General features: G+C 36.0%; 2 protein-coding genes across 10 annotated transcripts in view; one reads left to right on the top strand and one right to left on the bottom strand.

The window, feature by feature from the left end:
- Positions 1 to 1,579: 1,579 nt before the first annotated feature.
- On the top strand, positions 1,580 to 7,114 carry si:dkey-52l18.4 (uncharacterized protein LOC560708 homolog). 2 transcript variants are annotated; one of them, XM_026934946.3, is made up of 5 exons: positions 1,580 to 1,862; positions 2,597 to 2,923; positions 5,079 to 5,240; positions 5,430 to 5,458; positions 6,903 to 7,114. In XM_026934946.3, exons 1-5 carry the CDS (start codon positions 1,772 to 1,774, stop codon positions 7,011 to 7,013), a joined length of 720 nt encoding a protein of 239 aa, XP_026790747.3. In that variant the 5' UTR covers positions 1,580 to 1,771; the 3' UTR covers positions 7,014 to 7,114. The 2 variants fall into 2 exon arrangements, with proteins under 2 accessions (XP_026790747.3, XP_026790746.3); XM_026934945.3 differs by having other exon boundaries at positions 2,597 to 2,941.
- A 1,421-nt stretch (positions 7,115 to 8,535) lies between these two features.
- Positions 8,536 to 14,219, bottom strand: part of rap1gap2a (RAP1 GTPase activating protein 2a) — a 116,345-nt gene continuing 110,661 nt past the window's right edge. For all 8 annotated transcript variants that reach the window (XM_026934707.3, XM_026934705.3, XM_053239591.1 and 5 more), the window contains 3 exons: positions 12,673 to 12,744; positions 12,538 to 12,578; positions 8,536 to 12,024 (listed from right to left, as the gene is read on the bottom strand). In XM_026934707.3, coding sequence (XP_026790508.1) covers positions 12,709 to 12,744 — 36 coding nt within the window. In that variant the 3' untranslated portion in view covers positions 8,536 to 12,024; positions 12,538 to 12,578; positions 12,673 to 12,708. The remainder of the gene's footprint in view (positions 12,025 to 12,537; positions 12,579 to 12,672; positions 12,745 to 14,219) is intronic.

Here is a 14,219-nt window from a genome sequence, read left to right as displayed (position 1 = left end):
AATAATATGAATGGTGTGTGTGGGGGACCCTGAGGAACATGCAGCATCATAAAGTACAGTGAAAAGCTGTCATGTAACTCTCACAGTTAAACATCGAGAAATAAAAAATTATTATTATTTGAATAATATCTATCCAGACTTGAATAATATCTTTAACATGCAAGAAAACACCTCAGCTTTTAACCAAACAGTGGACAACAACTTGCTGACTTTTTGTCAAGAGCGCAAACACAACTGCACACTTTATCAGAAAAAGATAATGACTAGACATTTGTGTGTGTGTGTGTGTGTGTGTGTGTGTGTATTAGCCTGCATTTTTAGCTCATTAGGTTTTTGAGCAACAAAAACATGGGAGTGTACAGCACACTAATGGATTTCTTCCCTGTGGGAAGAGTGAATCCCCAAAACCAAGCCAGTTGATTGGTCATTTCAGTGTTTTCTGTCTTTTACATGCAGCATTTCATGGTGTGTTTTGGTTTGCTGGATGAAACTGTCGCTCTGAAGTTTATACATATTTTCATTTACTGTCTTTTTTATGTCGAATCTTCATTTTTTTCTCCCAGAATCCTTTAATTTGCCATAATCATATACTACACAGCTACTGGGTGTGCTGAGCTTTAGCACCACCTTGTGCTTGTGTGGATAAAATGAACAAAGCTGAGCGGTGAAGTGTGTGTTGGGAAATGACATTGTGGGAAATTATATTTATGCCATTGTTCATCAGGTGGCATCTTAAAGTCGTGGACTGAAGCTAAGAGAAGAGCTACATGTAGTTTCGAGGATGCGGACATGCCATTAGGTCTTGTGACATGCTGTACTTTTTTAATCAATCTTTTAAAAAATATCAAACAAAAAATAAATTTTAAAAAATGTAAAAAAAAAAAAAAAAAACTGAAAAAAACTGAAAAAATCATGAAATAAATAACTATAAAAATTCAATAGAATAAATAAATAAAACAAAGGGTTAAAAAAAATCTAAAATTAAAAATAATAAAATAATTATTTAAAAAAAACTCGGACTCAACCAGTTAAATCCAGTTTCAAAATTCAGTTAAGCATCCCGCCAACCCAGGGATAGGTGAAGACAATCAAGCCTGAAATACAGAGATTGTGAACTGATATAGATCTGAAAACTGAATTACTGAATCTGTATTTTAACTTTGTAAACGTTTTTTGAATATAGATTTTCTTTTAAAACATGAATGTTATTTTCAATGTGAAGATCAGAACACTAAAATAAGCTACTCTGAATTTAAAGGAAGTTAATTCAAGAGTAATAAAATACAGAAGTGAGCTTTTTCAAGTAATATACTATATATTACTATTCACTAATAATACTATATGTAGTATTTCAACTATAATTCAGTGCTGTGAATTCAATGGTGTTTTAATTGCATTATTAAGAATTCAATGGCTTAACATTAGATTATTTCTGTTTTGTTTTGCTTCCATACAAAACAATGTGAGAGTTGACACCAGTGTCTTATGTAATTGATATTTCAGTACAGGAAGACTGTAGGTTCTTTAGGATGAAAAAATCCTTAAGCACAGGAAACCCATGATCTCTGCTGCTTCTACTTTGGAAAATGAGTGTGTGGACTTCCTTCCTCATGAAGTACCGTTACAATGGACTTGAAACTGAAAAAGGCTGAAACTGAAGTGGATTTAAACACAAGTGAAAGCAGATGAACTCACTGTGTGCTACAGACGTGAATTTTAATGCCTTGTGCTAAAAACTATTCCTATTAGTTTTTTAGAAACCATCTGAGGAATGCTCAAGGACACTTTCATGACGCACAACGCCAAAAATTCTTCTCAGTGGATGTTGTTTACCATTCTGGCCGTTTCGTGCCATCTCCAAGGTAAGATTCACTTACTTTCACTGTACTGTCACTTGTGGTGGTGTTTTTTTAAGTCTTCAAGTCATTTTTTTGAAGAAGGTTTTGGTGTATGTGTGTTTAAAAGAGACATTAGGTTTTATGAACACAAAAAATGAGGAACTCCCATTCCACACTGTGTCAGTAATCTTCATTTGGTATTATCAACTCTCAGAAATATCTAGAAGTGATCTGAAAGGTAATAAGTAAGGAATAAAAACACATGGGGTTATGCTGTTATAGGAAAACGATTAATGATGGGATGGTATGATGAACCAGAGTTACTGTTAACACCCTGCTGTTGATTATTTTCAAATAACAGAACATCCCAAAGTGTTTTATTCCTGTAATACCACAGCAATTTACTAATGATTACAAACTTTCATTTATTAATGAATGATATCTCATACATTTTATCCATTTATAGTTACATTTAAAGTTGTGGAACATCTGGAATGTTCCTCCAGTTAGTTCCTGCTGTCACTTAAGTTCCCTCATCGGCCTCTCTTTCTTAATAAGACAAAAACTGCAGCTTGTTATGTAACCAGGAGAGAACTTTCCCATGTTGGAAAAATTACTGACTGATACAAGGCACTGACACTGGAGACTCCTTCCATAAATGTTTGAGAATTCAACAGTGCTCTGGTGTACAGTGAATAAAAATGACTGCTATACAGTCTTCTTTTGACTTACCATGCTTTTAATTCATTCTCTTTCAGTGTGTTTGAGCGAGTGTGTGCCCGCAGTGTTAGCGAGCCGTAAGAGCCTGTACATACCTGAAGGGGGTAGCGTGTCTCTGTGGTGTGACATCCTGCACTGTGAACAGAAATGGACAGGAGGATGGGGGATTAGACAAGGATATTTCACTTTCCTCACCCCGTCTCCACGAGTCCATTTGTCCAACAAGACCATCACAGACAATGCTACACGCCTCTTCCTCGAGATCCACAACCTCAACCAATCAGATTCTGGGGTGTACCAATGCAACATCAACTGGGAGGAGAGCAACAGTCAGGGTCATGTCACAAAGATCAATGTGACTGAAGGTAGCTTTGATCACTTCAGTACGTATAAGATATCTGTTCTCTCCTAACGTCCCCTAATGTGACTTTAGGTTATTATCTTAATAAAAAATCATACATTAAAATTATTTAATGAATATCATTAACATGTTTATCCCAAATAGTTGTCACTAGCTTTATCTGAAACAGAGAACACCATGAAAGAATGAATCTATCTATCTATCTATCTTTCTTTCTATCTATCTACTTTACTCAAAATAGAGAATATCCCTTAGAATATGTATACACAGAATGTGTATACACAGATCAGCCATAACATTAAACCACTGACAGGTGAAGTGAATAACATTGATTATCTTGTTACAGTGGGACCTGTCAATATATTAGGCAGCAAGTGAAGAGTCAGTTCTTGAAGTTGATGTGTTGGAAGCAGGAAAAAATGAGCAAGTGTAAGGATCTGAGCGACTTTGACAAAGGCCATATTGAGATGGCTAGGTCTTGTGTGGTGTTCTCGGTATGCAGTAATTAGTAACTACCAAAAGTGGTACAAGGAAGGACAGCTGGTGAACCGGTGACAGGGTCAAGGGCGCCCAAGGCTCATTGATGCCCATGGGGAGTGACGGCTAGCCCACCTGGTCCAATCCCAGAGAAAAGCTACTGTAGCACAAATTGCTGAAAAAGTTAATGCTGGCTATGATAGAAAGGTGTCAAAACACACAGTGCATCTCAGCTTGCTGTGTATGGGGCTGTGTAGCTGCAGACCGGTCGGAGTGCCCATGCTGACCACTGTCCACCACTGAGAGTGCCTAAAATGGGCACATGAGCATCAGAACTGGACTATAGAGCAATGGAAGAAGGTGGCCTGGTCCGATGAATCACGTATTCTTTTACATCATGTGGACGGCCGGGTGCGTGTGCGTCGCTTACCTGGGGAAGAGATGGCACCAGGATGCACTATGGGAAGAAGGCAAGCTGGCAGAGGCAATCTGATATTCTGGGCAATGTTCTGCTGGGAAACTTTGGGTCCTGGCATACATGTGGATGTTACTTTGACACATATCACCAACCTAAACATTGCTGCAGACCAAGTACACTCCTTCATGGCAACGGTATTCCCTAATTCCAGTAGCCTCTTTCACCAGGATAGTGCACCCTGCAACACTGTAAAAATTGTTCAGGAATGGTTTGAGGAAGATGACAAAGAGCATCTGTGGGATGTGCTGGACAAACAAGTCCGATCTATGGAAGCCCCAACTCGCAACTTATAGGACTTAAAGGATCTGCCGCTAACGTCTTGGTGCCAGATACCACAGCACACCTTCAGAGGTCTTGTGGAGTGCAACAGCTGGGTCAGAGCTGTTTTGGCAGCACAAGGGGGAGCTACACAATATTAGGCAGGTGGTTTTAATGTTATGGCTGATCAGTATACATCACATACAGTTTCTAAAATCCCTACAGTAACACCATCATATAATAATAATAATAATAAATTCTGTTTTCAGTTTCATATGATGCTGGGATATTTGGGAAACATATGTTATATAATGATCTGAATTTTTTTTTAAATGAAATTCTGAACATAAAAGATGTGTTTATGGCATGTGGTGGTTTTATTTTACTTTTGGTTTACAAAATTCTAATAATCTGTTATATATGGATGATTTACAATTAGGTTAATTATTTTTTGTAATTAATTTACATATTTATATCACTTAATTTGCTAATATATGATATAAATGTATTAATTATTGCAATTGACTAATTAAAATGTATATTATTTCTTTGTTTCTGAAATTCTGATTATTACAAAAGGATCATTAAATATGTAAACTATGTAAATATACTGTAAATGACTATACAATATAAAATGTTTATATAAAATTCTGATCCAATATAAAATAACTTCCAAACACTTTCTTGTAAATTTATTCTGAAAAATACCTGAACACAAGTTAAAAATTTGGGTGGAGGATTTTCATAAAAGCAAGCAGACAGACAGACAGACAGACAGGGAGACGGACAGATCTACATAGATATGCCTATTCACTGACTCAGAACTAACCTCAACTCTGAATATGAAAAAAAAAAAACACAGAATAGAAAAGAAAAACAAACTTCAGTTGAATGAAATGAAATGTCAGTAAGCCTAACTTGCATGCTTGTCTTGTTTTTGCCGTAGTGCTTGAACCCACAGAACCTACAGGGAGGAAACTTTCTTTCAGGTTGTTGGTTTGTGCTGCGGCCAGTCTGTGTTTTCCTCTGGCTCTCGCTCTGGCCTACTGTTTGTCCTCAGACCGTCAGCCTGCACCTCCCATCCCTCCTCCACGCTCGCGAAACAGCTGTGAGATCTTAACCTTACACTTAACAATGTTCTCTTCCTGCCAGTGTGTGAAGAGTGAAGATGGCCATATTTCCTGTCCATGTTCTGTCTTGCTATTATGACCATTTTTATTGAAATACATAACAGTCCATTTCAGTGAAGAGCTTCATGTCACATTATTAACAGCTTTTTTTTTCTTTCTGTCTGTAGCCACGGCTCGAGTTAAACCAAAAGCTGATGTAAGTATTTTTACTCTACATCATTTCATGGTCTCTCTAATAATCTTTCATCTGAATCCTTCATTCCATTTGAGTTTTGCGCTGAAGCTATGAGGCTAACATGAATAACAGATAATGGAATTTTGTTTCACCTAAACACTTTCTATAGATATCTGCCTTCAGAATTTCTGATGTGGTTTAGAGCACAGTCATCTACCACAACAAGAATTAGCAATGTGTCATTTGCTAACGAATCGGCTCTTTGAGTCGGCTCTTTTAGGTGAAAGTCAAGAGCTGGCTCACCTAAATAATTTTTTAAACATACATCTGATGCTCTTAGTCTTGCAGTGTAACTCAATCAATATGTTTCCATGGAAACTTCTTTTCAACATCTGAACTGAACAAGTCTGAATGGTGAGACATGTGTTTGATTCTCTGATTTAATGATTAGATGAATAGATTTTATTTTAAAATGTAATTATGATGTTATTTTATTAATTAGAAGGTAGATTAAGATTTCATGAAACAATCAGTCAAGAACAATCATAGGTTAAAAGGATATGGAAACTGTCCGGTTTAGGAAAAAAAAAATGGCAGTGAGTCGTTTGGGAGTCAAAAAGAGTCAAATGATTTGACTCACTGAAAACAGTCATAAGGCTGGAAATGATGTAATTATTACTAATATACTTCCTGTGATGCTTAACAATATATATATATATATATATATATATATATATATATATATATATATATATATAACATAAATTACAATGTTTAACAAAGCAAATATATACATTTTGGGAATTAATTTATTTTTTAAAAACCGAGTGAGATATACTTGCATACTTGTTTTCTCTAGTAACACTGCACTTAAACCTTGCGTCATCAGACTGACATAAATATGTTACATCATATAGTGTTGTGAGTTGCTATGACACTTTACATTTAGTACAAGATTTAGTGTCATGTTACCCGTAATTGTCATAGCAACAGATGTTTTGTTTGCTGCCTTGACAGCGTTGGCTAACTCATCATGCTAATTATGTTGCGTTCTCCAGTTAGCATAAGAACACCTTACATGAAATTTGTGTAATAAAAATGTAACATGTAACATACGGTACACTTGATGGCTTCTATCATGACAATTACGTGCAATAATAAAGTCACTACTATTAGACTGGACATGAACTGACATGAAAATGACAGTGTATGACAGCTTCCATAACACATTTTTGACTTTATTATGTCAGTTTAATGATGCAGGACTTAAAAAGTGTTATTTTAGCTACATTAGCCTTGTAGCTCAGTGCAAAACAAAAGAAGCAAACGTCAGACCTAGAGCTGATCAACTAGTTTTGGAAAATTGTGTAAATTGTATTTTTTTGCAGAAGTAATCTTTTAATTATATAAACTGTCGGGGCATTTTGGTTAAAACCTGAGCATGTGGGATTGATTATTTGTGCAGGTGGTGTATGCGACGATGTCTCTGAATCGTCCAAGACAGCAGAACACAACTCAAGCAAGGATGCCAAAGACGGCAGTCATTTACTCCACACTGAACTTCTCCACAGCTTAATCCTCGCAGGAAGATGTCTGGTGTTTTAAACGCTTTTAAAATGCTTTCACGCTGTGATTAAGTGGTTATTCAAGTCAAAATAAAGTAGTGACACTTCTGTACATTTTATTTTTATTTTAAAAATAATTTCCAAATTAACAGAAGATGAAATCAACATCTTCTGATCAATCAGAATTAACTTAACAGCACTGTGGTATAAATAAATGCAAATGATTGTGTGTTTCCTGTTCGCCTTTGAGGCACGAAGACTAAAGAAATACCTTAGCTAAAAATTAAATGTACAATTTCCCCATAAATGCAGTTGATCAGCCAAAACATTTATGCATGTTTTGCTGTATTGTTTGCTTTTGTAGTTTTGTACTTGAGCTATGAGGCTAATGTAGCTAGCAAGTAATAGAAGCTTATGGCTACCAGTTTAGCATTATGCAAATTGCCTCAACTAAGGTGGAGTTGAGTATCTCAATCAGAATAACCTGCTTTCCATCACTGTATGATACACATTTATAAAAATGGACAGCGGGATGTTAAACATTCACATCTTGAGTTTATAAGCTAGGGATTTTAGGTTTGTGATTCAGATGCTAATGTGGTTTTTTACTTATATATTTGTTTTTTTCCACAGAGCTAGTCTTATTTTATAGAGCTGCTTATGTTCAAATGGTGTTACTGAGCCAAATGTGTTCTGACAGATATGGTTTGCACCATGCTGAAAATGCTAGCTGTACACTTACATCTTACATTGTAGCTACGTTAGCCTCTGAAGATGCAAACATCAGACACCAAACATTGAATTACTGACTACATCTCATGGTACAATTGGAAAATATAAATTTTACTTTTGGCTGATCCATTCATTTAAACACACTGCCTCCTGACAGAGTTTACTTTAAAGGAAGTAAATCTAAGGAAGTATATTATTTCTTACAAACCAGTGGAAAACATAGGATCACATCTGTATTATAAATAAGCAAAAATTATAAGCTGACTGTAAAATGTGAAAATGTGTATAAAAAAAGGCAATGCAATATAAAAATAAAAAAAGGTCAAAACACTGTGATATTTTTCCATAGCATTTTTTTAACAGTACCATTAATCACTACCATTAGTCATTTTACTTCATGTACAGAGTGTTGCATATCTATTCACACCCCCTTCCCTCAAAACTTTCCACATTTTGAATCTAAGCAAAATAGCCCATAATATCAGTCAGAGAAGCAAACAAGAGGCCAAAGGTAACTATCATGATGCTACCACCACCATGCTTCAACGTGGGGAAGGCTTTCTTAAGGTACGTTCACACATGCAGCAACAAAGCGACCAGAGACAATTCATTTTCTATGAGAGCCGGCAACTTCCGGCAACATGAGCGACAGCGACCGTTGGTGACTAGATGCGGGCGTGTCTAGCGATGATTACTTATGCAACACACTGTAGCTGTAGCTAGTGTAAGACCTTTACTATTTATTACACAGGATTTGCAAATGCACATGAATTTTATCTTTATGATTGAAGGGACAACACATTTGACACAAAATACAACATTTTATTTCATAATAAATTCTCAATGGCACAGTACATAACCAAATATACATATACAGGAATAATCTTTAAATTATCTGCAGTTCTTTACGTTTCAGTTTACTCTGCAATTCTATTTTACAGACATTGAAACAAGGTTTAAAAGCAATAAATTATGTCAGTATCAAACTAAAACTCCTGAGCAGTAGCAGCGCTACTCCACACACACTCTCTGCTGAAATGCTCCAGAACACACTCCGCTCCAGACGGGTATACGCCACGTGCTTTAAGCTCTCACTACAGGTAAAGCGTGTCAGTGGATAGCACAGAACTGTACACTGTACAACGTTTTTTTCACTCACAGCCTATCACCTGAAAACGTTTCAGTTTCTCACACGTCAGAAAGTGCTTTTTTTGCTTGCTCTTTATAGAAATGAAAATCAAATCACACATTCACAAGTCACAATTATTTTTTTAACATTTGAACAAAGTAACGGAGTGCTGGAACTATATTTTTGGCATATGTACAATTCAAGTCAAGGGGATATAACTGAATAAAATAAAAGATTTTTGTCTTTATGAGAGTCTAGAGATAGAAATAAGGCATAATAAGTGGTGGGATATTTTCTTGGTATTTTCAGAGAGGGATCTCAGGCTTGAGCTCTGGAAAACACACACTCCCTCACTCAGACACACTCTCTGTTAGAGGTTAATGATGCTTAGCTAGCTAGCATGGCATACTAACATTAAATATTAGCTAATTTAGTTATTGTTAGATAACCAACATTAACCTCCAACGAATGTAGCAGTTCTTAGCTAGCTAAATAATTGCCAGTTAGGTAATTGTTTCTTAGAATTAGCATGAAGAGGTGCGCTTAGACGTTCTGCTGCAATATTAAAATTGTATTAGCACGTTTTATTAGCTTAAAAAATCTCTGTTAGCCCTTAATGTTGGTTAGCTAGCTAGCATAAGCATTGTACTAAATATTAGCTAATTTAGCTACTGTGAATTAACATTAACCTCTGGTGCAGCTATTCTTAGTTAGCCAGCTAACATTACCATGATTAAGCTATTGTTACCTAATATTAGCTAGCTAACTAACATTAACTGCTAGATAATTTAGCTACAGTTAACCACCATTAACCTCTGATTAGTGTAGCTAATTCCTTGCCAATTATCTAATTTATCTAATCTAATAATCTAATCTCCCTTAAAAATATCTCTGTCAGTGGTTAATCCCTGCTGAAAAATCCAGTTTGTTCAGACCAGCTGGATTTTTCAGTAAGGATGTTGATTAGCTAGCTAACATAAGCTAGCATAGCTGTTATTATCTAGCTAACCAATATTACCAGGTAGCTAACTTATCTACGATTAGCTGGCTAACCAAATAGGATTTCCTTTAAAAATCATGTGTTTATTTTCAGAATGATTTCGATTTAAATTTAACTTATAGATTTCATATTGATATTTTAGTGCTAGAAGAATAACCACCTGGGTGGAAATTTACAAGAAATGCATTTTCTTCTTTCACACTTGTGGTTGTTTATTTAAAAAAAATATTTATGCCATTAGAGCTGCAGAATTAACCGATTGGTGATTGGTGATCTGCTATTTAAATAGTTTTGCTAGACCTTTGAGTATATGATGTTCTGTGTATAATGACACATCAACTAAATAATTCACATTTAATAACCAAATTCTTTTATCTCTAACAAACAACTCAATCAGTTGTATTTAGGTTGTAGTTGGGTGAAGGAAGCTAATTATATTGAACTGAGGTAAAAAATTAATAGCACACATCCACAAAGATGGGCTGTAGGAAATGAGACAGGACATTTAGCTTAAGTTTTGAGGAAATATCGTTTGGACATGTTATTGCACTGGCAGATTTTGAATGCTACAACCCCTACAACTGCTCAAATCAGTGAGGCTGCCTTCATTTCTGAACATAGCAACTGGGAGAAAACAGTCTTACGTCCAACCATATTTATCAATCCATTAGTGATATACCAGAAAATTACGCTTAAAAAAACAAAACAAAACCCTAGTGCCCTAGTGTTTTGGCTATTCTTATTTTGCTAAATAAAAAATGATCCAAGGATAATATTTTATGAATATTGTCACATTAAGTTTGCAATGGATAGGTCAGTATCAGTAATATGGCTGATATTCAGGAGTAATTGAAATCTGTATAAACATACGAACAAAAGTTCTGAATGTTTAAATAATGTTTTGCAGTGTCTCGTGTACATATAACTATTATGGAGTATTAGTCATTGACTCATACAGTTGGCTTGGTCACAAACAGAAACTGGAAAGTTACTAATGCAAAAACTACAAGACGTTGAAGTTGAAAATCACTAAAGTAGCACATTTAAAAAAAAAAAAGCATATGTGGTGGCTGGGGAGAGTTCATCGCACGTTTGGAAAACATCCCAAAAAAAAAATATTATTATAAAAAATCTATGTTTTATAGCTGTCATGTCTTGTGCATGTTCTGCCAATAGTATACTTGAGCACCACTACTTCAAGAAACTATACATATATTTCACCAAAAACAACTTTAAAATGTTTTTAATTTCTTTTAAATTTAGGCTTTCTTCCTGCAAAGATCATGATTGGTTAAAACAGTCAACCTGTCTAATGACATCTAAAACCTTGCTAGCCAAGGAAATGTCACACTTTGATCAGATTTTTGAATAGCTACGTCCCATATCAAAAAGAGGTAAGCGGCTATTAAAATGTCCGTGATGCCAGAATCTTTCAAATGTTTTAATTTTGGTGGTAACTACATTTTAAAATGCTAGAAACTTACTTGCGATTTGAAAGATATTTCAGTTCAGGAAAGTTTTCAGAATTGTATAGTAAAATGTCAAAATTTCATCATGGAAAAGGTTTTCCCAGGCCACTACACATAGAGACTCTCATATTTGGCCAGTAGTGTATATACACCACAGACGTTGCTAAAAAAAAAACAAAAAACAACTGTATTTGCATTATGGCTTGCAATAGACTCAGCCGTAACTTTGCTATTGTTGTGTATCATTGTGTTTCATCATTTTGTATTACATATAAGCCATCACAATTAACATAGTTAAAACTAAAAAAAGAATGAAGCCACTGTCACCACAAGGAACACAACACATATCACATGCCTCTTCTCAAATTTTGATGTATCAAAAAAAAATGGTGGCACCGATTTATTATTATGCAAATTGTTTTGCACATTATCTGCTACCTGTGTGATGAGAAGCAGCTTTGACCACAAAGTGAACCTTTCGTAGGCTTGAACCAGTCTTGTTTGTGGCCTTCTCTTCCGTTAAGACTTGCTTTGGCATCTTGGCATTGCCCACTCTGCGTGTGTGTGTGTTTGTGTGCAGTTTATAAAGGTGTGTGTTGGAGAGCAGTTATGAAGGTGGTTGCGTTGCTTACAGCAGATGGTCCCTTCTCGCTTTGACAGAAAGTCTCTTGGCTCCAGTTAAGCTACACTGCCTAGAAATGAAAAGATAATAAAACTCCATGACAACAATGACGATGATGAACAAAAAAAAACAAAACTACATCCTGAGTTGCCAGTTTATTAGATATATCTACGTTTGAGCATTTTAAGATGCACGTACATCTATGATACAGGTCACATTGTAGATGTAACTGTAACTGACTGATACAAGGGAATTTTTTAAAAATAAATATATATAATGTGCTTCAAATGGGTCAAAATCAAACGAACAAACAATGTGCAATCAAAGCTAGAGGGATACATAAGGAGATATAATTTAGGTGGTGGAGCGTTCTCAGCACAGCAGTCTTTTTCCATGGATAGATTTTCCATGTAGAGGAGTCTGAGTAATTATACCTAGAAAGTGACCTGATAAACTGCAAACTAAGGACTGAGGCTGGTGTAAAATTACCAATATGGACGAAAAACGAACTGCCATGTAAACAGTGTTTGTCAAATCCATATTAGTTTAGACACAGCCTGAATGTATGGCTGTAAAGAATTACCTGCTCATTCTCTGTAGTCGCTCCTGTCTCTCTCAATGCCCCTGAAACAGAGAGGATACAGAATGCAGCTCAGACATTTCCCCAATCAAAGTTACCAAAAGAGTTCAATGAGCCCTCACCGGCCGCTTTACTCACTGTAGTCATGTGGTTCAGCTTGTCAAAAACGAAACTTCAGGTTTGACTTAGGTGAAATTTTACTTTTCCCGTCTGAGAAAGAAAAGGAGAACTAGATTTTAACGCAATCAACAGCTTTGAGTGTGTGCGTGTCTGTGTTTGTGTGTGTGTCTGTGTTTGTGTGCTGCATGGCGTGACATGCAAGTCCATGCCTGTGTGAGGGGAAATATGTGATTATATACTTTATCTTCACTTTCATTGCCAGTAAGACTGTGGCACATAATGAGTGGTGTTCTACAGTTCTGGTTCTCTACACTGAGGTTCGGGCTGAATGCAGTGAACGTGGCCGAATTTGGGTGACTGCTCTGGGGAAAAGCAACACACACCAGTACCCTGTAGCTGCCATTCTCATTTACTACACCACCCTCTGATGTAACCGCTAGAGCACTAATACAGCCTGTGGGCTCAGAGGATCTAATTAGACTGCTAGTCTATAGTCTGAAATAGACTTTCTTCTCAGAAAGTGTTTTGAATCTTGACTGTGCTGTGTATTGCATGTACTAATGTGGTCTGTTCTTAATCTGTTCAGTGCTTGTTTCATAGTACTACACTATTTTTTGTGCTGCTGATCTAACTATTCTTTGCTATATTATGTAATTTTTTATTGTGCTTTGCTGTAACATGCTATGGTAAAACTGTTATGACTTTCTGCTTTATAATGGTGCTGTGCTAAGCTATGTTTTTATAACTGTGTTGTGCTGCATTATACTGTTTTGTAGTACTCTTTGGTGACTGTGCTATGTTGTTTGTAACTGTGCTTTGTAACTGCTGTCTTGTTTTGTAACCGTGCTATGTAGTTTTATAATTGTGCAGTTTTACTTTGTAGCTGTTTTGTTTTGTAACTGTGCTGTGCTCTTTTGTAAATGCTCTCTTGTTTTGTAACCGTGTCTTGCATTGTAACTGTGCTGTGTAGTTGAATAACTGTGCAGTTTTTTTTTAGCTGTGTTGTGCAATTGTGCTGTGATGCGTTATAACAATGCAGTTTTATTTTCTAGATATGCTGCGTTGTGTAATTGTACCTTGTTTGGTAACTGTGCTGTGATGTTTTGTAGCTGTGTTGTGTTGTATTTTTAATGTGCTGTGTTGTTTTGTAACTGAACTGAGTTGTTTTGCCAGCTTCCTGTGCTGTAACAACTGTGCTCTGCTGTCCTTCAGTGTATTGTTTTGTAGTACTGTTTGGTGACTATGCTAAGTTGTTTTGTAACTGTGGTGTGTTTTTGGTAATTATCTTGTGTAGTTGTACAACTGCAGTTATATTTTGTAGCTGTACTGTACCATGTAATTTCATAGCATGCTATGCTAGTTGTTTTGTAACTGTGCTGTGTTGTTTTATAACTGTGCAAATTAATTTTGTAGCTGTGCTGTACCATGTCATTTTATAACATGTGCCTCTGTAATTGTGCTGTGTCTGGTAGCTGTGCTGTGTTGTGTAAATGCTTTGGTTGGTAACTGGGCTGTGTTGCTTTGTAACTGTACTGTGTTTGGTAACTGGGTTGTGTTGTTTAGTA

The sequence above is a fragment of the Pangasianodon hypophthalmus genome, chromosome 14, assembly GCF_027358585.1.
Source record: "Pangasianodon hypophthalmus isolate fPanHyp1 chromosome 14, fPanHyp1.pri, whole genome shotgun sequence".
NCBI lineage: Eukaryota > Metazoa > Chordata > Actinopteri > Siluriformes > Pangasiidae > Pangasianodon > Pangasianodon hypophthalmus.
This window is presented reverse-complemented; position numbering and strand designations above follow the sequence as displayed.

What these genes read in the sequence shown, in the direction of transcription:
- si:dkey-52l18.4 (XM_026934945.3), top strand. Translation starts at nt 1,772, where the DNA reads ATGCTCAAGGACACTTTCATGACGCACAACGCCAAAAATTCTTCTCAG. An exon ending in CGTTTCGTGCCATCTCCAAG is followed by an intron (nt 1,863 to 2,596) that starts GTAAGATTCACT and finishes ATTCTCTTTCAG; the next exon opens with TGTGTTTGAGCGAGTGTGTG. An exon ending in GAGTTAAACCAAAAGCTGAT is followed by an intron (nt 5,459 to 6,902) that starts GTAAGTATTTTT and finishes TTATTTGTGCAG; the next exon opens with GTGGTGTATGCGACGATGTC.